Genomic DNA, 27,042 nt, shown 5'->3' with positions numbered 1-27,042 from the left:
CATTGCGCAGTTGCAGCATTGCTATTATATACGAGAGTCTTCGTTGGTGAGGAGATAGTGAAGAGGAAGAGGAAGAAAGTACGCGCCGACGCCGATTCGGTCTGAACAACGTCAGACTTCTTGCAGCAGTTTCTTAGAAGGAGTTCTAGAGAATCGACGATCGGGGAGAGTTGGATTATTATATTTGTTCCATCGTAATTATCTCTATATATGTTCTTTTTTCTATAAAATTTAATGTTTTTTTATTTTATTTTCTAAACATAATAACAATACTAATCGGCAAATCTTATTTTTATAGAGATCCAAAATGGAGCTTATAAAGAAACTTGGTATTGGCGGTGGTGTACTCTTTTTTTTAGGTATTACCTTCGGTTGGATGGGGTTTCCTGCTCTTCTCAAATCACAAATTAAATCAGTAAGCTTTATGGGATAAACAATATCGATTAGAGAGAAAAAAAAAAGAAAAATAAACATATACGTTTTTAATTTTTCTCTTCATTGCAACCATTGTTTAAGGATAACGACAAATAATTCTATTCTTATGATTTTCGTCATTAATGTCTTATTTATTTTCGCTTTGCAGATTGCTGTCGTCATCCATCTATACGATATTTAATATTTAATCGCATTAATTATCGTTGACTTCTATTTAAATTCTTTCTTTTAAAAAGGGAACGTTTCACCTCTCATTATCTTCATAATTGCACAATGACTGCTACATTTTTCGAAAGATACTTTATAACACAGGTTAAATCCTTGATCTCTATTGTCATCTCTATTACTTCTTCATGACATATCTGTTGTATCATATCCGTAAATGCGGGTCTTTCATTAGAGAAAATCATTTGATAGAAACGTCTTATTATCGTAAGTTATACTTTGATAGAATTGTCACACTATGACATTAAAAATAAAGAAATATCATTTCTCTTTTTATTTTTACTCGATGTAAGATTACAAATGTTTTTTATTTTTATCATTAAGATTATCGAATACTTTATAACTTTATATGTCGCACTATTTTTAGGCTATAGCTCTAAAAAAGAACTCCGAAATGAGAGAAATGTGGTCGAAGTTTCCATTACCTCTCGATTTTAAGATCTATCTTTTCAATGTAACGAATCCAAAGGAAATTGCACAAGGAGAAAAGCCTATTGTTAAAGAAGTAGGACCATTTTTTTACGAGTGAGTTCAACAACTGACGATGTGCCAGAACGAAACGTGTAATAATATATTCATTTTGATAACAATATATTACAGTGAATACAAAGAAAAAGTTAATCTTGTGGATAGAGAAGAAGATGATTCGGTCGAGTACAGTCTAAAAGCGACTTGGTACTTCAATCCGTCGAAGAGTAATGGTCTGACGGGCGAGGAGGAACTTGTGCTTCCGCATCTTTTAATTTTGGCAATGGTGGTGACCACTTTGAGAGAAAAACCATCCGCTATTGGAATTCTTAGTGAGTTATATTAGTACAAAGTATTGTACAAAGTATCATACAAACTATCGTGGATCTATCACTGTTTTATTTCGATCAAATCTTAAGGTCATCGACAATTACAACGCGTCATTATCGGGTTGTGAAACTTAAAGAGGAAAATGAGAAATTATTTTTTCCAATTCTATAGCATGAAATGCCATTTCCGTAGACGACATGAACATGTTCTGATCGGAGTTAAATTAATTGTATCTCAAAATGACTCATATATAATTTATTTAGACAAAGCGGTGGATAGCATCTTCAAAAAACCCGATTCGATATTTGTAAAGGTGAAAGCAAGAGAAATACTTTTCGATGGTTTACCTGTGGACTGTTCAGTGAAAGATTTCGCGGGTTCAGCTGTGTGTAGTATTTTGAAATCGGAAGGCAAAGATTTAATGAGCGATGGTGATGACCATTATAGATTTGCAATATTTGGCGCTGTACGTATAAATATATATTTTTCTTTTATTTTTCTAATATATATATATATATATATATATATATATATATATATATATATATATATAATATATATGTATATTAACAATACTTTTATTTTTAAGAAAAATGGAACAGTCTTGCCTGAAAGATTGCGCGTATTACGTGGTATTAAAAATTTTAAAGACGTTGGACGTGTATTAGAATGGGATAGCAAACCAGCGTTGACAATATGGGGTGAAGATCATTGCAATCAATTCAATGGTACTGATTCTACCATTTTTCCACCTCTTTTAACAAAGGAAGATGACATTGTATCGTTCTCCCCGGATATATGTCGCAGTTTGGGAGCTCGTTACTCGCATGAAACTAAAGTCAAAGGTAGTATTTTTTCCAACCTTTTATAATTCAAATCCATAAACATTTCAATCGCAAAGACATTCGCTGATATCATCTATGATACTTTAGGGGTAAATACTTATCATTATACCGCGGATTTTGGAGACATGAGCACAAATCCTCGCGAGAAATGTTTTTGTCCTACACCAGAGACGTGCCTATCGAAGAACTTGTTCGATTTGACAAAGTGCGTGGGAGCACCCTTGATCGCTTCTTTACCGCATTTTTATATGTCCGATGAAAAATATATTCAGGAAGTGGGCGGACTACATCCACTACAGGTGAAAGAAACAAAGGACCTTCGATGATTAAATATAATATAAAAATATTTATCTATTTATATATATATATATATATTTTTTTTTTTTTTATACAGGAGCTACACGACATTAGTATGGATTTTGAACCAATGACGGCTACACCCTTAAGTGCTCATAAAAGACTCCAATTCAATATACAGCTGCAACCTATTGAAAAATTCAAATTAATGAAGAACTTTCCTGAAGTTTTGTTTCCTTTGTTTTGGGTTGAAGAAGGTATTCTCCTTGATGATGAATTTGTGAAAAAAGTAAAAGTTGTTTTTAAAGCAATCTCTATTGTGGGGTAAGTACAATAACTCGTATAATTTATTATTTAATACGATTTGCATTAGATACAAATCGATATTTGATAATGATAGTTGCGTTGTAATATAATATCGATTACGTACAATTTATATAATACAATTTATATAATGCCATTTATATCGATACAAACGAATTTCAGATTCGTTAAATGGTTAATGGTTCTTGGTGGAATGGGTTTGGGTGGAACAGCGGCCGGGTTGCATTTTAAACATAAACAATCGGAAAACAAACTAGATATAAGCAAGATAACGCCTCAAAGTGACAGCAGGAAGGATAGTAGTAACGAGAAAAAATGGCAAACAATGAATATTAGCACCATACAGGCGGCAGCTGTTCCACCGAATTTGGACCGATATTAAAATTAATTTTCTTCGTTTTTACTTATCTCTTCGTAATTTCAATAAATTAACAGACGAATGCGAGAATTTGTTAAAGTCTTAAATAATGTTTTAAAGTTTGTATATAAAATCGAAGTTATTTCAAAATCATTTAAAAAGTGGAGTTTGCGTGGAGTGAATTCTTTTTTAATTAATATTCCTTAATTTTAATGTCAATTTATGTAATGTAAACTCGAAAAACGTCACATTTTATGAAATTCTATCCTATTAGGTAAATTAACTTAATTCATATTATAAGTAGGATGTACCTATAGTTTTTAGTATATTTTCCAAAGGAAGATTGAATCTTTGCTTTGAAAGACATATTTAAGTTACATATATTTTCTTCCTATATTTAAAAATCGAAGATTCTCTCAAATACACACGTTTTTTCTTTTAATATGCGAGTAAGAAAACTAATACATTGTTTTTTATTAAATCGCGTTTATTTCTAATTTCGCACTGTAATTTCTTTTATTGAATTATTTAAGGTACACTCGTGGTAAAACCATGACAATTCTCTTCAGATTCAAAGAGTTTTGCACAATTATTATACACACACATGCACGCACGCACGCGCACACACACGCGTATAGTTTAAGTAAATTTCATTAAATTCATAAAGTTCACATAGAATGTTTTCTAACAATCCTATGCGAAATTTTCATCTTCGCCGAAGAGACAGACTCGTTCCTACAGAGTAACATATTTTTATATGCACTTCTGTATTCGGAACTCATAACAACGTAAACGACAGGATTGATGCACGTTGTCAAATAAATGAGAATATATCCAGCGATATTGAGGCCCCTCCACTCGTCGGCCTCTTTAAAAAGTTTTGTGACGGTGATCGGTAAATAACAAATTAGAAACGATGAAAAGATAACAAGTATCATCTTCAAAAGTTTTTTATCTTTCCTTGACATCCTTGGCCCATTGTCCATATTTCGCAATCTACCAAGGCTCTTGAATTTGGACTCCCGGCGAAATACCTTACCTCTTGTTTTCATACGACGATCAGAATTACTTGATCTTGAACTAGCAAACGTTTCGGAACGTTCCAATCGCGTCCCGGACTCTGTGATTCTTTGAATCCAAAGAGTTGACTCGACCACAAAAGAAGCACGGCTTGCCATTCCTTCGAGTCTTTTTTTAGCATTCAAAGTCGGTTTTTCAGTAAAGTCCTTGATCTTTCTGGGATCAGTGCTCAGAAATATGTTCGTATCACTGATGTCTGCGTCGCGATCATCAGCGAACGGTATGTCCTCTATGCCTTCATAAGCTATTCTCTCCTTATCTTGTACAGATGGATCGTGACCAATTGAACTCTCCTCTTGCAAATCGTTTTCTTCGTTTCTCGATGAGTCCTCTTCGGACGAAGGTGGATTTCCCAAGGATGATTCTTCGTAAGTCTGTCCGTTAAAAATTCGCGAAGTTTGTTCTTCTTTCGTTTGACGATTAGAAAATGAAACGCAAAGTCCTGCCGCGACGCAACTCGAACCAAGCATGGACAATTCTTCCTCCTGATATCTCGGTGTGACAGATCGTTGCTGCGATCATGAAATATCATAATTTTCAAAGAAGAAATTTATTAAATCAAATGATAAATATACGTATATAAATATAAATAACGATAGATTATGTACCTCGCGGTTCCTGTCGCCGACATCAATCGTGTTAGATACTTTATCTTGTCTACCACTTTTCGATGCTGTCTTACGGACGATGTAAAAGATTCTCGCGTAACATACTACGATTGCAACGCAGGGAGTCAAGAATGCTAATACAAAAAGGAACTCCTTTGGATTTCGTCCATGCACATCCGGAAGAATCGAACACGAACCTATTGCAGGATCTAAGCCAAAACGGCCCCAATGACCGAACCACGTGACGATCAAAGAACTGAAACCGAGGATCCATGTTGCCAAAACCATTGGTATCAAGTATTTCGATTTGTAAAGTCTGCGGACATAGACGCAAAGACTTTGTTATATTTTTCAATTATACTTATTGCACTTTCAATTTTTATATACGTCTATCAAAATATAACGTACTTACTTTGGATAGAGCCTGGGATGTCCGATCATGACGTAACGATTAATTGCGATCGACAGAACGGTAAAGAGGCTGACAGCTACGAGGCCGTATCTCAGCAATGGGAATAAACGACACAGCAATGCTCCATGCAACCAATATCCATGCCAGAAAGTTGAGGTGGCAAGTGGTAGATTAAAACAACAAAACAGGAGATCCGAAAATGATAAATTCATTATGAATATCGCAGTGGCGTTCTTCAACTGTAAGGAAATAATCCAATTATTTTATTAAAAATCACATTAATAATTACAAACAATTATTATCTATCGGTTAATACGTTTTTTACAGGGAGATATTTTTTAATGAAAAGCGCTAGAAAATCTTCCAACGAATCTCAAGTGTATACTAAAATGCAAGAGATAATATAGATAATATGGTATATAGTCGGCAGACGTTATACACGTGTGTGAAACGAGTTGCATGCGATAAGGAACTTAACCGTAATGACGTGGTTACGTCTAACCCTGCCCTCGCTTTTCAATCAAATGCCGGTATATAAAAGAGAGAGAGAGAGAGAGAGAGAGATAGATAGAGAGAGAGAGAGAGAGAGAGAGAAAGAGAAGATATTTCATGTAAATAACGATTATATCTGTGTGTGACATTGATCGCATAATAAAATCAGCACGTGTTCGCTTAATGTTGAATTTCGAGTACAAAAGTAGCAAGACAGGTGAGGATTGACGTAAAGCACGAAGGCCTTACTAGTTTAATTCGAGATCATTGATTATATCGACTGTCAGATTCAACGTACAGTATTCGTACGTACATGAAAGCTCATGGAAACAGAGGACACGTGTGCGCGTAAACGCACACCATCGTTTCCAAACTTAACTTCGTTCCGGGTTTGCATCTGACGTACTTCGAAAGCCACGTTTTATATCGGAATGGTGCATGTGCCGACGACCTTTCGATCATTGGCTCCTTTTGCTCTTCGCCATCTGCCACTTACGGCAGAGAGAGAAAGAGAGAGAGAGAGAGAGAGAGAGAGAGAGAGAGAGAGAGAGAGAGAGAGAGAGAGAGTGCGCGTGAGAAAGAGATAGAGATAGAAGTAGAGAAACAAGGAAGAATAATAAAGGGAACGAAGCAACGAAGATATATTAATCAATCGTCCACATAAATTGGTACTTTCCTACTACTTCTTCGTATTGATAAACTTTCGGTTACATAGTAACTTCATGTTTTATCTCTTTTAAAGCTTTCACTTTGTTTTTAAATGAAAATCTTTACATATTTCGACAGTAAATTTTTATACATTTTAATAATAATCCAAGAAGAAAATATTCAAGCTCGTGACAATGTTACCAAAAACTTATACAATGTAACTCATACGGGTGTATTCTCGAGACAGAAGAATTTGTAAGATGAGAGATTCGAGGTGAGCCTCTGACGTTCATAGCAACTTCAGTATGTTCCGGAAATTTAAGTACCGAGACAAGCAGTATGCGTGACAAAACCGCCGGAGTTTCGTGTCGTTGCGTTCGTTAGAAAATTCGGTGTCTGCTCGACTCTTGCAAGAGAGAATAATTGACCGACCTTCTTGGTACGAAAGAGAGCAGCCACGGTGATAAGATTCCCTGGAATGCCAATGAGCATAAAGAGAATACAACAGCCAGCGGCAAAGTACAAAAGCCACGGTGGATAACCAATGAAAAGAACCACTGATCCTGGATCCTGTAGGACCTGTTCGATCGTTACATTGCTCCTGTTCAGATCACTTTTGTTGCTTCCCATCCAATATTCCAGCATCTGTAGAATCGATTATATCGATAATATTCGTCGATGTGCAAGGTAAAAAATTTTATTTTTGCGTTTAGAATATAATCGTGTAAAAAAGTGATAGACGGGCAATCCATTTGTCTGATCTATCTTAGTATTCCAAAGGCTTAGATCCATTGGATTGTTTAAAAACAACTTACACTTTTTCCGATCTCTATACACATTATAGTGGTGTTAACGTAAAGCTCACAAAACATCTAATGTGAACATCCCGTAATTTGGATTTTCTTTCATCGTTAGCTCACGTACACGTGCAGATACGCACATTCATATGGGTTGCTCGTACATCCCTTTGCTCCCCTCGCTAAATCTCACTTTCTCTTTCCTTCATCTTTCGCAGGAGCTGGAATCGTTCTCTTTTTTCTCTCAACGGGGCATCGGAAAGGAAGAGAGAGAGAAAGAGATCTATTTTCGCCATCCGAGACGATAAACTCTTTTGAGCGAGAATAAACGTTTGAGAAACGTTCCTATCGTCTCCCAAATAAAATCTCACTTAGAGAAGAAGCTGTTTAGTAATAGGACGATGGTAAAGCGACTATGATTTACTTAAGGCATATATGTAAATATCTATCATAAAGGAGAAAGCGAATTATATCGATTGTATTGAGTTGTTTATTAAACATTAATCGAGAATTTCAACATTTTTCAGATTCATGTATTTTCTTCTTTTTTTATTCGAAAATCGCCGAGAAAAATAATGACTTGAAAAAGATGTAGTATGCGGTTTAAAGAAATAACTAATCAGTTGCATATGCAGGCCGACTGGAATTTGCTAGCGTTGTCTCAAGATCATAAAAAGATAACCACCAAGGTAGTTAAACCTATGGATCAACAAGACTGTTATCTCTCATATTGCGAGAGATATTTTTCCCCCTTTCTTTTGATTTATAGTCTATATTAATCAAATATCTAACATATTTTTATATGAATATATATATATATATATATATATATATTTATATATAAACATATTTTTATAATAAATTTCTACTTTGATATCTTAAATAACAAAGGTAATTATAATTACGATGAATTATTTAATAAACGTCTTACCTTGATTTAATAAGATTCACTTCGAGTACTTGGCTTCGCTTGTTTTTAAAATCAATCATCGACAATATTCCATAACTATATGAACATTGTTAGGTATTGGCTACTTGATGCTTTCGAATCCTTATTAAAATAAATGGTGTCTTAAATTTCTTCTTTCTCTTTTCACTTTTCATATTGACATTGGTATCGGCAACGTCAAACGCTACACACGTGTCTTTTAATTTAATATTTCAGGTGCATCTAGACTATGAATTTATTTTCCTACCAAGTGATACGAATTTGGAACAAAGTTAAAATACGATCGAGATCATTCCGGCGAATTCCATGAGTCGACTGAATGTAAGTCGCCCGGATCCGTCAGATTTTAGAATGAAAAGCGGATGCTGCGCGTGCGCCAAGATGCTAATTTCCTAGGAAAGTCGACGTGACTTTCTTCTTGAATTTAAAACTCTTCCTCAAAACGCACGAGAAATCAAGGTTTGAATCAGTGAACTTACTTATGTATCATCGCTTTGATTGAAGCGGAGGCGTTGGCAATTTAATAGAGAGCATTACTATGCCCCGATGTATGTATGTATGTAAGAAAAGGTGCCTTCTCGGAGTCACGTTCTTTGTGATTGAAAGAACGATATTGCGCAAGAAATGATTTACGTGCGTGGGCACGTATCAAAATGTGCGGAATTAGCTAAAAGACACAGAAGTACATTCATTTTGTTTTTCTTTTTTTGCTTTTTTTTTTTATTCTTTGTACGGCAATATTAATTCATAAAACTTGATTGAGCAGGGTTTATTGTTCAAATATACGCCTACAGCCGATCGGACCCACTGAAAATACGGTCCCTACATCCTTTTTAAAAATAATTACATTTCGTTACCAGACTGTGGTACACTTTGCAAGGGGAGAAACCAGATGTATACGAGCACGCGTAACGGAAGAGGGAAGACTGCGACCCCTGACGAAGTCGGAAGTGACACTATTATTCCTTTTCTCTTTGACATGCTTGTATTAATCGCTCGTGAATTTTATCTAAATAGATCGTGATTATTTCCTATAAACACGTTAAAAATTTTTATTTCATGAGTTACACATAAAATACTAAACATACACATTTTTTTTTCGACGTACATTTCCTGCATGAAACAATGTAGGATATCATTATTTATTGTCAAATTTATTTTCAATGTATTTAAATGTTAAAACAATAATCGTTCGATAAGATAATCATTTTCAGCTGAAAGATCATAAAGTCATGCGGGTTCAAAGGAATCTATTATAGAAACAAGATCGAACGATACGATCATTACAATAAATTATTATCGCGATTGACCAATAATTTGGCAATTGCGATGCACCAATATCGAATAAAGTCTATTCCAGACTATAACGATAATCTAAAATCTCCCGGATCAGATGCAGATCGTGGGAAAATTAAGATGTAGTTTTATCTTCGAGTTTGATCAATGCAAGTTTCACTAAGTTTGAAGAACACTTCAGACTTGGAGTTTCGTTTATTAATCATTCACGAGTATATGATCTTTTATATAGAATCCTTTTACATAGAATTCGATACAATAGTGAAAAAATATCTCATACAACTTAAATACGCATATATTGTAAATGTAATACTTTCAAATTAAATCTTTTAATCCTTTTCACAGACATAATTTCCATCAGAAAGAAAATAGATTTTATCAATGATTTATTTAGATGAAAACTCAGAACCATTGAAGATCAAGCTTATGCGGGTCCAAGTGAAATTTTGACCACCCAATAAAGAATTTATCCAGCTAGATCTATGATGATCGGCATACTTGTTCCAAGAATTATCATCAATATTTCCACAAGTTGATGAACCTTCGGATTATTTCTGGCAATTTATTCTACACAATTGAGTCAGAACATCGAAAGTTGCTGTCGAATAGAATAGCATAATATGATATAAGATATCAGTATTCGAAAGAAACTATCACTGTAAATATCTAATCGAAGAGGAGAGTAGGAAGACAACATCTTGCTGGGTCAGTCGGTTTCTCGAGCACGCAGCTGCAGTTACTTACGACGGGACTACGAGTTGCTTTCGTTATCCAGTAAAGAACGTAACACCTTCCCCTTCCAGTTTTCCATGTGGGAAGACCCCCCACCCCCACTCATCGTGGGGCCCGTATCCAGTGTGGTCGCGTAAGTTCTGACGGGAGGTTACCCGTTGCCGACAGTTCGTTAAAAGTGACGGTGACGCGCGCGACTTCATTCTTTCTAAACATTTGTAACACGAGAGTGTTCCCTGATACAAAGAATCGCTATTGTGTCATTATATAAAACCTTGTAAAAAGTTATAATCGTTCATATTTCAAAAAAAAAAAAAAAAAAAAAAAGAAAAAAGAAAAAGAAAAAAAATTGAATATCTTTCGTTTAAACAAAATTAATATTTTATAGATATATTTATTCTATTTGTGTGAATCATCAGCTCGTACGTGAATCGTTGTAATACTTTTAATGAGGATCACGAGGAAAGTTCGTGAAAACTACGAATGAGGATAAAATCGAGAGTTTCTACGAACGTGGGCGAATTCAGAATCCTGTTCTGTGCGCTTCAAAGACGGAACGTCAAGATGATCCACTTGCGGTGGTAGTAACGATTACGGATCCTTTGTGGTAAGAGATATAACAAGTTTTTTCGATTTTTTAACTTTCGAAACGCGACTTTCTTGGAGTTTGTGATCTTGAAGGACCAATGCTAAGAATGGGACAAAAAAAAAAACAGGCGAGGGATAGACGGGCGAAGTGGACGATCGAGATGAACAATTCGTGAGAATGCATGGGAGAAAAAAAGGGATCTCAGTGGGTGAAACGATGTCGTGAAAGATCATTGTTACGAATATATACAAATCTTTTGTCTCTTATTTAATATGGTTTCAAGGATTTTAGTATAGCTGACAAGAGCACGGAATACTGTATGTTCTGTTCATATTTACGTAGCACGTGGGGTTTTGTTGTAGGTGGATATATCGTATATAACGCGTTTCTAACCCCTCAATGTTTTAATCTTATTAGAATGATTGATACTTATACGTGGCAGCAGGTGTCACACATGAAAATAACTCTGTTCGATAGAGGCGAGTAATACAAACGATTATCGCGTCTCGCGCGTACGATAGGAAGAAACAACACGAGCAATACCGCTGCACTCTGAGGTACTTTCACCGTGAGTCAAGTTGACTCATTCATTGCCATTCGCCGCGTGATTAACTCGGAAATCATTTAGTGACGTCAGATTGTGAATTCCATGGAACGCAAACGTGACGTCCATCCTATTTCCTTGTGGTTTGTTACGGGCCCTCATGGATTCTCGGTGGATTTGTGATTTCGTCATATGCGATTGCGAAACGTATAAGATATAAATGTGTCCTGATATTCTAAACATGACCTTGTCCAATCATGAAAATGCGTGAAGCTCCTCACAATAACAGACCCCTAGTCAAAGCGTGAATTAATTTTTCTTTTCATCTTTTCAAAAGCCGTTAAGCTAACCATACGCATCGTGTCACATAATGGAAATGTTATCGTTTTTTATCATCATTAGAAGATCGCAATACGGGGTCGGCATTATGTAGGTCTCGAGTTCTCATTCTTCAGATGAATTCTTCGTTTTGTCACTTCTATTAGACGAGAACCGACTTCGCACCGACTCCGTACGAAGCGGTTAATGCGAACGTCATCGGGCAAAGAAAACGGCTCTCATATTGATGAAACACTTACAAAGAGCACAAACGACAATAATGTTGTTAATCGTCCAATGACACTGTCGTAGAAGTTCCTTATCTAAACTGCCGCGCATATGCAGGGCGTTGACGATTAAACAATCGGATTATTTCGCCTTTGTATTAAATCTTAAGAAATGTACACGGATACGAAACGAAATACATATATATATATATATATATATATATATATATATATATATATATATATAAATCGAATTTCCAGCTCTCCTGTTTCATCGATAACGAGGCATATTATTTTACACTACATTCCCATAGATAATTCTTTAACCCATATACGCGTATTATTTTTTCTAGTTTTACAACTCCCATAAAGCTGAATACGGTCGACACCATGTACGGCCTCGTGTCAAAACTATAAAAGAGTTCGAGTTAAGGAACATATCCGCGCGTTCTCATGTCTCCCATGAGTTTCAACGTGTTTTTTGCTACGAGGGGACGCTTAGTACCGGGTGTCTGTTAATTTCTCTTAATTAAACTCAATCGAGGTTAATGCACCACAGTTTGACCTCAGTTTACCAAATCCAGCATAGTCTCAAATAACTATGATGTCGCTGTCCTCGATCGATGATAACTTCTCTTTTTATTTTCTTCCATGTACAGGTATTACTCGTTTATCAAAATCTCGTTTATACAGGTATTATTCGTCGATGGGTATTTCGTATCATAACTCATGCGTTTAAAAAGCAAATATCTCGGCACATTCGATACATGTATCAGCATAAAACTGTTATTCGATGCCATATACGTATAAATTTGATCGATCATGTGATGAAGCTCGTATTAGGTATCAATATTTGCAGAAGTAACTTGAAGAAGATATTTCATATTTCAACATATAACATATTTCTTATGTTGCATGGCTTATGATCTTCGTTCAGTATACATATTTACAATAAAAGTACATGTATACCGTATAATAAGTAATAATGAATACTCATGTATCGTGTCGAATGTTAAATTTATCAGATATTATCATTTAGCCAAGCGCAATATTGCGTTTATAAATGTAGATACATTAGAAAATATTTTATACTCGGTTTTACAACTAGGACAGATCAAAGGCGATTAATATTCCATAAGCTTCCTATGTTATCCTTCTTAAGCTTCAGGACAACTTACTTCCGTTCTCGTAAACGTTCCTTTCGGATAACCCTATAAATAATAATGACCTCTCGCGACGGCTCGAATTCTATGATTAATGAGTTCCTGACTTTATGCTTCATCGTGCGTCCCTTTTAATCTTGTCTCAACTAAACGATTTCTACGGGTATGAAGTAAAAGAAAAAAGGGAGCTCGATTCTTCGTTACATTAACGTTTTAGATTTTTCATAAATTAAATTTACGTTAAAACAATCTCTTCGATGTATCTTCAAAAATAAGTAATAATTTAAGTTTGATTTTCTTTAAATGTCACAGGGCCAATCAAAGAACCCTTTGGCTCCGATAGAATAAAGATGGAATCATTAAATCAAAATTTTCGTGGCTTTGACACGAATTCGATGGCCACGTGGCCGTCACACGTGACGGACAATACTACTCATGGTAATATCATTGACGGTGAGCTTTCAAGGTAAGACGAATCTGAATTAATTTTATCTCAAGATTAAGCGCAAACTTTTCTACTTATATTTCATTTACAATATTTAATGTAGATTTCCGAGGCCATTAAGGACATTTGCCGCGATCGTGGCTATACTGATTATGATAACAGGCCTAGCCGGTAATCTTCTTACCATCGTTGCCCTTTGCAAATATCCAAAAGTTCGTAACGTTGCAGCAGCGTTCATAATAAGGTACAACGAAGTAAAATTCATTCTTTTTCCTCATACACACATATATACACATATGCACATATAACGACTTTAGTTGTTTAATTCAATAATTAATTTCATTTAATATACTCTTTGTAGCCTTTGCGTGGCAGATTTCGTGTTTTGTTCGTTAGTATTACCCTTCGACTCTATTAGATTCGTCGATGCAAGTTGGGCGGATATTAGATCGTTGTGCGTCCTCGTACCGTTCTTGAGGTACGGAAACGTTGGAGTCAGTCTTTTGTCCGTAGCTGCTATCACCATTAACAGGTAATATTTTTTATTTCTAATCGCCGGATCAGATCTTAAGAATAATAAAATTGATATAGCTGTATTAGCTCAAATATAATAATACATTCGATAATAGTTGTAAAATTAATTAGAATGGAATGAAATTTGTAGGGCTTTTATAATATAATATTATCTAACGTATCTTCAGATACATCATGATAGCCCATCATGGAATATATAGTAAGATTTATAAAAAGCACTGGATCGCTGCGATGATTATTTTCTGCTGGCTATTCGCCTACGCGATGCAGGTACCAACGTTGTTAGGCGTTTGGGGTAGGATGATACTATGATTCTTGAAATTAAATATTAAAGTTTCACTTTTATTCTTCACCTCACATGATTTTTGTCTTTCCTTCTAGGAAAATTTGATTATGATATGTATCTAGAAACATGCTCGATAGTCAAAGACGATCATGGTCATACTTCTAAGAGATTTTTGTTCGCTACGGGTTTCGTGATACCCTGCGTAGTTATAGTCGGGTGTTATGCAAAAATATTCTGGGTCGTTCACAGGTACGTTTCTGTTATTTTGTCGTAAATAGAAACGATTATTTCGTTCTACGGTAATACTCCCATTTATTTATACAGCTCCGAGTCGAGGATGCGAAAACACGCAACACCAACGATAAAGTCACCGCACACACCTGGTAGAGATACCAGAGAGATCAAACAAAGACGTAGCGAATGGAGAATTACGAAGATGGTACTCGCTATCTTCCTTAGCTTTCTAGTCTGTTATCTACCAATCACTATAGTAAAGATGGTCGACGTTAATGTAAAATATCCAGGTAAAAGGAAAAAAAAAAAAAAAAAAAAAAAAGAAAAAGCCATTTCAATATTTATATGTATTACAGCATATATGTAATGCATATATGTAAAAATAATGATCTCTATGTGAGAAGACGTCATTATCATTATTATTTTCACGATGATAAAAAAGACAAAAAAATTAACAGGCTTCCACGTTCTTGGGTATCTTCTTCTATACTTCGCTTCCTGCGTGAACCCGATAATCTACGTTATCATGAATAAGCAATACAGACAAGCATACGCTGGCGTGATTGGCTGTTCGCGGATAAGGGCGAGTCTCACACCTTTCGGGAGCAGTGCGCCCGGTCAGCACCACCAAGACTTCGGCCAAGGTAACTTCGAGCACCGTCGCGTGGTAACGCTCTCCAAGCTCTGACCGAACACGAGCTAAGCGACCACTCGCTCACTTCGTAAGTCAAGGGCACAAGTTCGCTGCTTTCTAAGATTGTCTTTGCTATGTGCAGGCATGTTGCACCTCGCAAGTTCGCGTCTATATGTATCTATGTATGTACGTGTTAACGGATCCATCGGCGGAATAAACTTTAATAACGGCAGGTACCGGCGAGCAAAGAAATTCTTTGAAAATATTAACTTTGGGATAAATTTAACTGGCGCGTCTAAAAAATACGTATCGTCAAATAATAAAATCAATGAAATAAATAATTCCTTATATTTAGTGCTCTCATAAGTAAATTATACTTTTTCTTCGCGGTACTTGCAAGTTTTCTCTCAATAATGCAAACGTCATTGAACGTACGACGAAGGTATAGTGCGCCAAGTGGACGCTTCATATAATTAGAACGTTTAGTCAACTAGCTTCGATTGCTATGTACCGCTATAACTCAATCCTATTTTTTTACAAGATCAATACGTAATGGCGCACTCCTGTTCTAATTGGATGCAATAATAAGAATTATTCCGCCATAGGTACTTCCGCGTTTCATAAATAATTATTCGCGATAAGATAAACAAATAATTCATACACATACAGTAGTAATAACATTGGACATATGCTTATCGGATTTTTTATTGACTCATCGAAAAGAGGCGAATAAGTTTTGTTATTTCAAAGGGAATCGTTAAAGTAAGGATTTTTCCTGTATTTATCGTAAAATCGTTTTAATCGATTTTTATCGTGATTTATCGTCAATAGATCAGCAATCTCGTTTCAACATTTTATGTTAAAATTCCTCTCACACGTGCAAATCATACGTTTTTACAATTAACGTGTCTCACATTTCGTTTCCTTTTCATACGTAAGTTCTTTGGCACGATCCGAATTTCAATACGAAATGCATAGAGACGCTGAAACGTTAACAATTATTCCCAAATGCTTAACAATTTTTACTCCTTACTCAACCATTGTTATCATTTATGCCTACAATATTTGCTTGCACCTATGTATTCATCTATTGCAACGACTGTAAACACCAACGAAACAACATAAGAAGCAAAATAATAATTATTTTCATTTATTTGCTTTCATAGATTACTCGAAGACTATGGTATCGACCGTCTCCATTGCTATGAATCCCGTCAAAAATAATCAGTTGGAAGAGGCACTATAGGAGATCTATTTGAAGGAACCAAAAGGATTTCTGAAGGATTTAAAGATCGAAGTCAAAAAATGAAGGAAAAAGGAAAATGTTTGAGAAAATGAAACGAAGCAAAGTTTTGAACAAGTCGAACCATGGGTAGAACGTAGTCGTAAACAATAGAAACTAAATGTAAATTATTTGCCGACTGAAAAGGACGACGCGTCTCGTAGGATTACAAAATCGAGACCAATAACGCGTATTTATAATGTTAGTTCGAAAGCGAGCTTCGTGATTCGCAATACCAGTGAATTGAACCAAAGTAAAACCACGTAAAGATTAAGAAATAAGTAATACGCATTTATGTTTATTCGCATTGATAGATTGCGGGAGAGGGGGGAGGGGGCAATAATAATTTAATAATAATAAAAGGGCTAGTCGAAAATCATTTAGGAATAAAATCCAATTTGTAAATATATTCATGTACTGTAGCGATTTAGATAGATTTTATTATATTAGTATATGTTTAGAAATATTTTAGATAATTAAACTAGATGATAAACCAAACTCAATTATGAAAGGAAGGGAGAATCAATTTAGGAACACATTGATTAAAACTTGCAACAGCCTGTCTTGCCACGCTCTATGGGACCATCGTGGAGCCTTATGGATTCCCGTATACCACCTTCGATTTTAGCTCTCAGGACATTTTCCACCAAGTGGCGTATCGCTTCGTCTAAAAGACAAGAAATAAAGAATCGTGCGAAATCTAAAGTTTCAAGTCACTCGTTCTTCTTTCGTTATAAGTGTTACTCACCAACGTTCGTATTCTCTTTCGCCGAAGTAATGTACCATTCACCGATATTGTTCTCCTTGCAAAATTTAACGATCTGTTCGGTTGATACGGCGACATGTCGAATGTCACATTTGTTCGCCAGAAGAACAACGGGTATGCTCGATCCGTCCGGAAGCGTGACTTTTTCTCTTAAATCGCTTAGCCATTTCTTCATCGACTGAAAAGTCGCCGCTCGTGAGATATCGAAAACCAATGCCGCGGCGACGCTAATAAAAATACGAACGACAGGACTGACTTATAGATTAATCCGATCATCTTCTCGGCGAATTTTTACATGACATCGGAGACATACGCGTATTTGTAGTAAACCCTGGTCATATATCCAAATCTCTCGTGACCGGCGATATCCCTGAAAGTAAGAAACAGTCGCATTCACTAAGACTCGTTGCTGATGATTTACGCGACGGTGAACGTTCGCGCACAAATAAAGACATTATAATAATAAAAACGACAGTACCATAATTGCAAATTTATTTTAGTATTTGAATCCCAATTGAGCGTTTTTATCGCAAAATCAGCTCCTATCGTTATCTTGTAATTCGAAGAAAACTTTCCTGGAAAAGACAGTAGTTGTGCAGTCGACGCAGATAAAGAGCCCTGCTTCGCAGGTGCGACGAGCAGTTGTGCAATGACGTATATATTTCTTTAGAGCGGATAAAACAGCTTATGCGTACATGGCTTGCACGTATCATCAGATCATTCTAATCTCGTGCGACCGCCTAAACGCCTCAAGGTACAATGACATTAAAGAGAAAACGTCGGATTACCTTCTGTGTATCGTCGTACGAGAGCCGTTTTGCCTGAAATAAAAGAAGAAAAGTGAAAATGCGAATGGATAAAAGATGGAATTCGTAAACGTGACAAATAAATATCACATCAAATCTGACCGATTCTCTTATCTCTAGCATGTCGATTAACGTTATCAAATTTGAATAAGTAGTACGACGGAGATTGCTCGCGTTGCAATTGACATGAACTTTTCACCTTTACTTTTTTCAACATGGTTACAGAAAATCGTAATACGTTCAACGAAGAAAATAATCACTCACCGACGCCATAATCACCGATAACAAGAAATTTAAAGAGAAGCTCTCTACGTCCAACATTTGAGAGCACTACATCGGAATCTCTTCTAAGTTTTCTCGTATCCATTCTCTCTTCCTCCCGTTCCAGTTCTTTCTTCGTTCGTAGAATACGAAGAATGATCCACGGAATAATACGTTAAGAAAAATATTTGTAGTATGTAGAGTCTCAACTTAGGTAGTAGAAGCGATAAACAACAGTGGAGAGTCAACTTTCCGACCTCCGAGGGTCGTACCAAACCCCTCCTCTTTCGGTTTATATCGTTCCTCTACTTCTATCTTCTTCGTCTCTCATTCTATCTTGTTGTTTCTCGTTGTAAACAGCTGATCTCGCACAAAGTTCGAATATATATAATCGTATCGCCGACAGTGAAATCTTCTTAACAATAAAACGTCATTTATCTCGTTTCGAACGAAAGAATAATAAATTATACAATTAATACATGAAAATAATTTTATTTCTCCAACAATTCAATCATTTACAAAAGGATTTAAAAAAGTTCTTTACATCGATATATGTATGTGATATACGATATATACGTGCAATAGGCATTTAAAAAGAGATAATCTTAATTTATTAATAAAAAATAATCGATCGAATAAAAATGTTAATTCAACGAGTCCATTATATTTTGTATCGTAAAAAAAAAAAAACATGGTATCTAAAAGAAGAGCCACTCTTTTGGATTGATAACAGTCAATGTCTCTATTTCATCTTCAGAAAATCCTCTCATCCTAAATTTCGGGAGTACGTTGTTAATGATATGAGCATAACCATGACCTCCATAATTAACCTAGGTGAAGAAGCAACGCAATAGAAATAGTTGTTAAAAAGAAAAAAAGAAAAAAGAAAAACAAAAAAAAAATTAATTATACGTACCAAACGATGTTTAGTGTGAATATCATGACTCAAAAGTACTCTTTCTAGTTTGCCCTCGTCTCGTAAATGCTGAATGTAATCGACACGTTGTGCATCAGATAACATGTCAATCAATGGATTTAACTGATAGAAAGAACATTCAGTACCAAAGAGATCAAATTGACAATAACATCTGGTTTCATCCGCGAATTCTAACAGAGCGTCTTTATCGGTAAAAGTACCTGCACATTTTAATGAAAGATAATATAAATCTTTCAAAGAATATAGAAAAGGAGTTCAAAGATAATGTTGACCATACGATCGAGATGGGACATTACAGCCTTGCGCGAATCTCCGCCGGCTTCCTCATAAATTCTGATTATTTCGGCGGGTATACTTGAATCTCTTCCTGGATGGAAACTAACGGGGCATCGTAATTGTGCTTGAGCTGTTGCGGTAGCCTGTATTGAACGTCTCTCAAAATCTATGTGAATTAAGTAATATTAAATATGTAATAAAACGATAAGTGCATATTATAATATTCATTCCAACGTACCTTCGATCGGCAAAGAAGTTCCAACCTCTCCGATAAATCCCGTTTTGACTAGGGGACAATCGTCACAGCCTTCAGTCATTTCTTTCATGATCAGGTTGTACATATTTTCGACGGATAAATTCAAAGTGGTAACATTCTGTACTTTTGCAACATAGAATCCTTAAATGTACAAACATTAACGAATCGATACAAAAGCGCTATGTCAAATGTAAAATTAAGATCGAAGAAATACCTGTGCCAGCTATAATATTAATTCCAGTCTTTTCACTGAGCGTTCTCATTAATAAAAGATCGCGTTTCAAACCGTGGCTACTATTCTCCACGATAGTACCACCGCCAAAGTAACGAAATAATCTTAAATCTTCTAAAACGGCATAAGCGGTTTCGACGTCATTGAATGTGATATTAAACATGTTACTATACCTATATAAATAAAACAGTATTTTATAATTATGTAAAATATTTTATAATTATATCGAACGATTTCACATTACGCTTCTTCGCTTACGGATACTGTTTCACCAATCCGACAGTGTGAAGCTTGATTTGTTCATTCAAGAAACGTGTTAATCTATTCGGTGGTGCTGTATAAAACGCGGTAAAGTCCACAGCAACATGTTCGTGTGTCAAAACTCGTCCAAGTTCGGGAAGTCTTATCCTTCCAAGCACTAAACGAAACTTTTTATTATGAGATCGTTAGATATTTAAAGTTAACTAATCTACTCACCAGTTTGTACACTTTCAGTCCCGTTCATATTTATATAAAATAAATCAATGATATTTTATACAATTGGAACGATATATGGAAAAATATTGAACACGATCAAGCCAGTCGCGATTTTCCTCCTAAATACAAACGTACGAATACTCTCTTACTCTTTCCAATCGTTCTACCACTGGGATGCTTATCAAGCTCTTATATAATGTTTACTTACTATTATTATTATTGGATCTTTGACGATACAAAAACTGAATTTGAAGGTGAGATGAACGGAATCCATGTCAACTTGTATTTCAAAAGCAGAGAACACATATACATTATCCCCTTCTTTATTTATATTTGTTGCAAGATTTTTATTATAAAGTAATAATCGCGCCAAGTCCCTACGAAGAAATCATAAGATTCCTCTTGCTTTCGTATTGCAATTTCCCAAAGACGAAGGGTTTAGAAAAAAAAAAAAAAAAAAAAAAAAAAAAAAAGAGAAAAAAATGAAATAAAAGGATAAATAAATAAATAAAAAAAAAATGGACGAACTTCGTCTCGGTGGGATAAATAAGAGGAAGAGAAAGATACACGAGATGATTGTATTATATATACATGTACGCGTATATGAATCGATAATTTATCTATTTTTCGTTACGTGCATTTCACTCAGTTGTGTACAATATAAAATGCTACGTCCACGTGCACAACTATGTCACATGGTGTACACAGTACATAATAATACTCGACTCAATGTAACGTTTCATATAACTTCGATATTATATACGTGTGTACAGATACAATCGCTTTTCATGCGATCAAACTACATGTTCACGTTTCCAGCACGAGAAACTCGGTGCGTTAAACAGGAATTTAATAATAGTACTGTGTACGCACTTTATGTAAGATTTTTCATTAACTCTTTAACGCCGAGTGAACACTATATCTCAAATATATATTTACTTCTAGATAAAAGTAAGAATTAAACGAGTTTCACGGTTCGCGTTGAAAAGAAAACGGTGGGTGGGGGGGGGGGAGGAAAGAAAAAGAAAAAGAAAAAGAAAAAAGAAAAAAAAAGAAGAAGAAAGAAAAATCTAACACAACTCTAAAAGAGCCGTTTCAACCTCAATTTCATAAAGGACGAACATGTACGATTACCTGCTGCCTTAAAACAATTAGATGCATTTATGCTTGTACAAACGTTTTGCGTGTGTCGTATATTTTAAAGACAACATATCGATATACGTTTTATTTATACGAAACGTAATCTCGCTCGTACGATTAAATGTCCCGGCAATATGTGTGTATTGCAAATACGAGTACATTAATTCGCCATTGAATATACACAACCATTCGATCGATTTTTTGACATTTATCATTCGCAATCTAAATTGTCTTCCACAGTGTTTTTTTGCGAAAAAGATTGATCGATCAATGCGGTTTTACCTCATCATGAGAATTGCACGGTCGTCCGACGGCTATCTTTATAGCCGAGTATGATTTCACGATCTTTGAATCACCGATAATAATTATATATAGATAATAATAATATAATTATAATAAAATAATAGGGAGATATATACCATAATAATAATTTACATTTACACAAGACTTCTCTTACTTCCTTACGCAATTAATTAATTATATTACCTAACTATATACGGCATGCTTATGACTATATTCGCTTAGGTTTTATAACGCGGTACAGTCTCTACACAATAGTTGATTCATAAGGGAAATGATCGAATGTTCGAACGAATATAAAAGGGAACCGCGATATAGTAAAAAATATACAGATAAACGCGTAATGTACAAGTCGATGAAAAAGATTAAGTCAATCATTAATTTTCTCATGTAAATTGTTGCTTTTCTCATACTCATCGGATCTGACATAAACGACATGGAAAGCACGAAACATAAATTCTAATTCATTACTTAAAGAAAAAAGAAGAGGGGGGGAGAGAGAGAGAGAGAGAGAGAGAGAAAGAGAGAGAGAGAAAATATTACAGGTTCTCATAGTACAAGGCTGAGAAACGCATTAAAATACTATAAAGCTGGTAACAAAAATGGTAAAAGTCAGTTCTTGATTGTTTCAGATCCTATGTAAATCAAATTAGTGATAATTCAATAAGCATCGATCCAGAACAAGCTACATCAGCTGGAAAACTTTCGATTAAATCAATATGAAGGTGATATATAACAACGCGAAACAACGGTTCGTTCTACTAATCCATTCCACATTACACGACATCTTCATAAACTGTCATCACTGTCATCAGCAGGTGCTTCAACAGGAGGAACATTTCCATCGAGTATCGGCCCGCTTCCTTCTCTGTTTGTATCAGTTTCATGTTCCATAGAACTATTATTCTGAATTTGTTGTTCCTCTGCTATACGTAACGACGAAAGAAATATAAATGATGATATTTTTATTAAGACAAAATGAAAGAACAAACGATTAGACTTGATAACCTGCCTGATTGTGTTCCCGGAGAATCTTCATCGCCTTGACCCGGACTTAATATAGCTTCTTTTATTTGACTATTTACACCTTTTGGGTCTAAATCTGTTGCCCAACTAAAGTACATCAGTGCAAGGTGAGTATTTCCTAGTTTCTTATGCACCTTCAATAAAAATAAAAATAAGGTAAAGAAGAAAATGAATAATAACGATATTACATCGAATAAAGAATACCTTACCTTTCCTATCGAATAATAGACTAGAGATTCTTTGGGCACGATATTTTTCAATTCTTCGAACTCTCGTAATGCTTCCGCGTGCCGACCAATTGAAAAATTAATGGTTGCACGATGGAATTTACAAAGAGTATTATTGGGATCGTTAATAATAGCTGTATTTAATGTTCTCAAAGCTTGATCGGTTTTTTTGAGGGCATGTTGTACAACACCTATATGGCACATAATTGCCGAGTTCTGTGGATTTATTTGCAAAGCTCGTTTAAAATGTAATTCTGCTAAGCTATATTGTTCTTGTTTAGAAAATATTGTTCCCAAGCCAAACCTAAAATACAAATAAACATTGAAAATATATTATTTTATGAAACTATGAAACTACAAAGTATAACATTTTTAATATTTTACCATGCATTATAGTGTCTGGGATCAAGCCTAATTGCATTACGAAATGCTGTAATTGCCTTATCCAATTCCTCAGTCATAACATATTCATGACCAAGGAGTGTATATGCATATGGAAAATTAGGATCTACCTAAAAAATTTGAAGATAGTATTTTATTTTGTAGTAGGCACAATGACTTTGTTTATTATTAAGCAATACTTTTCATGATCAATAATTTAATTATATACCTGAATAGCTCTTTGGAAAAATTTGATCGCTGTTTCATGCTCAGTTTGAGCAGAAAAGAGATTACCAGTGGCACACCATGCAGCTGGTGAATTACGATCTTCGGAAACAAGTTCTTGAGCCAAGGTAGAAAGTTGTACTTCTGCGTGCATATGCCATAGAACTGTACTATATATTTCCATTAATTCAGTCCTCTGAGGTTCTAATTGTCTGACTTCGGCAAAATAACTGCGAGTTTAATATAAAATTAAACTTAGAACTGTTTAATATATAGATTACTTGATACATTTCTAATATTTAATAATGAATAATATAGTATCACTTGCCCAGCTGATTTTTTATAATCTATCATCTCAAAATGAGCACGTGCTAACATAGACAGTACCCATCCTGTATTATAATGTTGCGTTGGAAGAACACTAAGGATCTCAATAGCTTGCAAACAATTGTACTGGGTTATATGTTGATATGCCATGCCAAGTTCTTTTAACAAAGACATTAAACCTTCTGTAAATAAATAAATACACATTAATATGCGCGCGCGCGCGCGTGTGTATGTGTATATATGTGTATATATATATATATATATTTCACTTTTTTGTTTTCAAAAAAAAAAAAAATATTATATAAAGTATTTAGAATTTACCAGCACATTGTTTTTGCAATGACACAGCACAATGAGCAATACTACTTTGGTTATTCAATGCATTTACATTTGCCACAGCCTTTTCAGACGTAATTGTTTCATTCTTCTCTTTTTCATTTCGATTTCTCTCATTTAAGTCATTAAAATTAGTTTTATTTAAATTTGTCTTGGATAATCTTGCTTTTGCTTTTCTTGATGGTGACTTAGGTGTTGCAAATTTATTTCTATTAGGTGACTTATTATTTTCCTGTGATAAAGATATACTGGTTATTACTAATAACTATACTATCAAAATAAGCAGCGTATACAATTCTAATAATGCTTACCTTAACCGAATAACTGTGACTAAATAGTCTCGATGACCGTCTAACATTTGTACCCTGAAGAGTAGGTGGTGTAGGTGCAGGAGTACTTGGTGTTACTGTGACTATATTAGCAGTATTACTTGCATTACCAGATTGGGAAAACACTGGTTTACCTTGTTGTAAAGGTGTTTCCTTCCTTGAAATAAATTGCTAAAAAATATATAAAGTTCATTTCACTGTACAATTTAAAGAAAATCTACAATTACATATTGTCTCTTACCCCTACGTGAGCCCTCAAATTACTAACACACTTTGCTAAACTTTTTTGGTCATTCGCTTCTGTAAGAGTCGTATGAGAAGGTAAAACGGTAGGTTCAGGCGTGTTGCTTTCCAATGGCAGGATACCAAAACTAGGTGTAAGAGGACTCATAGAATTACTAAACATACTCCGATATCGAGGAAGTTTAGCACGAGGTGATATCGAAGAAGGATGAATATAATGTGTTGGTATACTTTGTGGATTTTCTTCTATAGACGAATACAAACGTACACTAGGTGCTACGTTATTTATGATCGTTGCGGTTGTAGTTTGCACAGGAGTACTACAATAAATTATTGTCATCATAAATTAAGATTCAAAAAAAAAAAAAAAAGAAAAAAAAAAGAAAAAAAAAGAAAAAAAAAATAAAGAAAAAAGAATAAAGAAAAAGAAAGAAAGAAAATAAAAAACGCAAATATTTACCTATTAGTGCCGTTTGGTGTAGGAGTGCTATTTGTATTGTTAACAGGTACAATAAAATCAGGTTCTGGAATATAACTTAGAATTGGTGTTACACCATGGCACATAGCAAAATTATCTAATTTTTCCAGATTGAAGATCTTTGCTGGATCTACTTTTTCTCCTACGTTACACAATTCTTCAAAAGAATGCCATAAAAATGGATTCATTTTCAAAGCCAATTTATGTGCTTCATTGCCTTTAGTAGTGCGCATCATTTTATAATAAATTTTAGCTATTATCTGAAGTGAAAAACATGCCTGTTCACCGAATTGAGTTGTAATCTCTTCTAAACTTTTTAACTGCTTATAATATCCACCAATAATTGCTGCTTCTGCTTCCGCATACCTGAAGACATTAAATTAAAATTGTTAATTAAAAATTATAAGATCAAAAATGTTATATTTATATTTCTTTTCACTTACTTTTCCAAATCATAACAGCATTTAGCCAAAAGAAACCTACATTGTGCAGAACTAGGTGCTTTTTTAGAAAGTAAAGCGTGAGCTTGTCTAATTCTTCCTGAACGATAATAACAAGTTGCCAAAAGAAATAATGTTTCTTCTGTGTCCACTGTAAAATATATTAATTATTTATCATCCGCATAAAAAGCAATTTTTGAATATTAAAATGATAAAAGACATGTTATTACCTTCAGCGCATAATCTTTCTGCCAAAAATATTGCATCTGGATAAGCATAATGATTTAAACAGTGCCATATGGCTGCCTGGAATTGAAAATATAAAAAGAAAGTAATCAATGTGATACTATTGTACTCATTATTACACAATCATAATATATAAACACAACCATAAACACTCCTCGATTAATGTGTAAAAAAATAAGTAATTAAACATTCAACAGTTTGCCTGGATAGAAATTTTTATGACGAAAACTCGCGCGTTTAATGAACTATCGTAATTATTCATAGATATTTGTTTTTCCATATAATATCACTGGAGTAACAGTTTTCAAGGAACACAATATAAGATAATAAATGTTAAAACAACGTAAGTTCTTTATGTAGTTAATAATAAAAAAAAAAAAATAACTAAAAATTATTTCATAATTTGCAGAAATCAACATTTCTTACTAAGTAAATACACAAGAGAATGCCCTTAATTTTGAGACGTCAATATCAATAAGTGTGGATATACCCCATCTAAAAATTATACGTCATCTATAGTTCTTCAGGATATCTGCTGTGTTTACCTGCACTGGCTCCTGCACAATCATCGTTTACACCGTGGACGTGATCATAAAAAAGAATAATATCTTAACAGTTCTAATGAAATTTAATTAGGAAAATCCGAAGTCGAACAACCGATGCATATAAAAATTCTTCAGGAGTCCATCTTTTGTCGGATTCCTTTTGAAGTGAGCAACTGACTTCACGGAGAAGGTTAGCCAACGTACTAAAAACTTTGTCTCTATGTCTTACGCTTCAT

General features: G+C 34.7%; 6 protein-coding genes across 13 annotated transcripts; 2 read left to right on the top strand and 4 right to left on the bottom strand.

Annotated features, from left to right (window-relative positions):
- Nucleotides 1-51: 51 nt before the first annotated feature.
- On the top strand, nucleotides 52-19,323 carry LOC124948124 (sensory neuron membrane protein 1-like). 4 transcript variants are annotated; one of them, XM_047491290.1, is made up of 16 exons: nucleotides 52-194; nucleotides 299-415; nucleotides 1,028-1,185; nucleotides 1,261-1,460; nucleotides 1,722-1,924; nucleotides 2,048-2,303; nucleotides 2,391-2,602; nucleotides 2,698-2,924; nucleotides 3,087-5,267; nucleotides 5,392-5,623; nucleotides 5,710-7,209; nucleotides 7,538-7,756; nucleotides 7,847-8,008; nucleotides 8,485-8,727; nucleotides 9,129-10,903; nucleotides 16,437-19,323. In XM_047491290.1, the coding sequence occupies exons 2-9, from the start codon at nucleotides 308-310 to the stop codon at nucleotides 3,304-3,306; spliced, it is 1,584 nt and encodes a 527-aa protein (XP_047347246.1). In that variant the 5' UTR covers nucleotides 52-194; nucleotides 299-307; the 3' UTR covers nucleotides 3,307-5,267; nucleotides 5,392-5,623; nucleotides 5,710-7,209; nucleotides 7,538-7,756; nucleotides 7,847-8,008; nucleotides 8,485-8,727; nucleotides 9,129-10,903; nucleotides 16,437-19,323. The 4 variants fall into 4 exon arrangements, with proteins under 4 accessions (XP_047347246.1, XP_047347245.1, XP_047347243.1 ...); XM_047491289.1 differs by having other exon boundaries at nucleotides 8,485-8,950; nucleotides 9,035-10,903; XM_047491287.1 differs by having other exon boundaries at nucleotides 7,538-7,723; nucleotides 8,485-10,903.
- On the bottom strand, nucleotides 2,897-9,337 carry LOC124948122 (G-protein coupled receptor moody). Of its 4 annotated transcripts, XM_047491282.1 has the most exons (6): nucleotides 8,251-9,337; nucleotides 7,338-7,702; nucleotides 6,955-7,167; nucleotides 5,383-5,621; nucleotides 4,971-5,286; nucleotides 2,897-4,874 (listed from the first exon to the last, which is right to left on the bottom strand). In XM_047491282.1, exons 2-6 carry the CDS (start codon nucleotides 7,392-7,394, stop codon nucleotides 3,951-3,953), a joined length of 1,749 nt encoding a protein of 582 aa, XP_047347238.1. In that variant the 5' UTR covers nucleotides 7,395-7,702; nucleotides 8,251-9,337; the 3' UTR covers nucleotides 2,897-3,950. The 4 variants fall into 4 exon arrangements, with proteins under 4 accessions (XP_047347238.1, XP_047347239.1, XP_047347240.1 ...); XM_047491283.1 differs by lacking the exon at nucleotides 7,338-7,702 and having other exon boundaries at nucleotides 8,251-9,336; XM_047491284.1 differs by lacking the exons at nucleotides 6,955-7,167; nucleotides 7,338-7,702 and having other exon boundaries at nucleotides 8,251-9,331.
- On the top strand, nucleotides 7,916-16,516 carry LOC124947673 (G-protein coupled receptor moody). The gene is made up of 9 exons (XM_047490156.1): nucleotides 7,916-8,036; nucleotides 13,450-13,603; nucleotides 13,686-13,826; nucleotides 13,944-14,114; nucleotides 14,284-14,411; nucleotides 14,498-14,651; nucleotides 14,727-14,926; nucleotides 15,095-15,280; nucleotides 16,437-16,516. The coding sequence occupies exons 1-9, from the start codon at nucleotides 7,916-7,918 to the stop codon at nucleotides 16,514-16,516; spliced, it is 1,335 nt and encodes a 444-aa protein (XP_047346112.1).
- On the bottom strand, nucleotides 16,919-18,737 carry LOC124948128 (ras-related protein Rab-32-like). Its single transcript, XM_047491294.1, has 6 exons — nucleotides 18,389-18,737; nucleotides 18,107-18,139; nucleotides 17,797-17,893; nucleotides 17,632-17,688; nucleotides 17,301-17,545; nucleotides 16,919-17,219 (listed from the first exon to the last, which is right to left on the bottom strand). Exons 1-6 carry the CDS (start codon nucleotides 18,489-18,491, stop codon nucleotides 17,095-17,097), a joined length of 660 nt encoding a protein of 219 aa, XP_047347250.1. The 5' UTR covers nucleotides 18,492-18,737; the 3' UTR covers nucleotides 16,919-17,094.
- LOC124948125 (phosphotriesterase-related protein) lies at nucleotides 18,862-20,984 on the bottom strand. Its single transcript, XM_047491291.1, has 8 exons — nucleotides 20,772-20,984; nucleotides 20,564-20,682; nucleotides 20,345-20,504; nucleotides 20,069-20,259; nucleotides 19,837-19,995; nucleotides 19,600-19,764; nucleotides 19,302-19,522; nucleotides 18,862-19,215 (listed from the first exon to the last, which is right to left on the bottom strand). Exons 2-8 carry the CDS (start codon nucleotides 20,589-20,591, stop codon nucleotides 19,084-19,086), a joined length of 1,056 nt encoding a protein of 351 aa, XP_047347247.1. The 5' UTR covers nucleotides 20,592-20,682; nucleotides 20,772-20,984; the 3' UTR covers nucleotides 18,862-19,083.
- Nucleotides 20,985-21,127: 143 nt separating this feature from the next.
- LOC124948121 (cell division cycle protein 27 homolog) lies at nucleotides 21,128-26,999 on the bottom strand. Of its 2 annotated transcripts, none has more exons than XM_047491281.1 (13): nucleotides 26,807-26,999; nucleotides 26,246-26,321; nucleotides 26,019-26,166; nucleotides 25,558-25,941; nucleotides 25,096-25,417; nucleotides 24,837-25,025; nucleotides 24,511-24,757; nucleotides 24,191-24,371; nucleotides 23,867-24,092; nucleotides 23,641-23,768; nucleotides 23,239-23,560; nucleotides 23,016-23,163; nucleotides 21,128-22,926 (listed from the first exon to the last, which is right to left on the bottom strand). In XM_047491281.1, the coding sequence occupies exons 1-13, from the start codon at nucleotides 26,828-26,830 to the stop codon at nucleotides 22,793-22,795; spliced, it is 2,529 nt and encodes an 842-aa protein (XP_047347237.1). In that variant the 5' UTR covers nucleotides 26,831-26,999; the 3' UTR covers nucleotides 21,128-22,792. The 2 variants fall into 2 exon arrangements, with proteins under 2 accessions (XP_047347237.1, XP_047347236.1); XM_047491280.1 differs by having other exon boundaries at nucleotides 21,128-22,929; nucleotides 26,807-26,998.
- Between the last annotated feature and the right edge of the window lie 43 nt (nucleotides 27,000-27,042).

Source organism: Vespa velutina, chromosome 3, assembly GCF_912470025.1.
Source record: "Vespa velutina chromosome 3, iVesVel2.1, whole genome shotgun sequence".
Taxonomy (NCBI): Eukaryota; Metazoa; Arthropoda; class Insecta; order Hymenoptera; family Vespidae; genus Vespa; species Vespa velutina.
The sequence above is the reverse complement of the archived record's forward strand: the minus strand, read 5'-3'. Positions and strand labels throughout refer to the sequence as shown.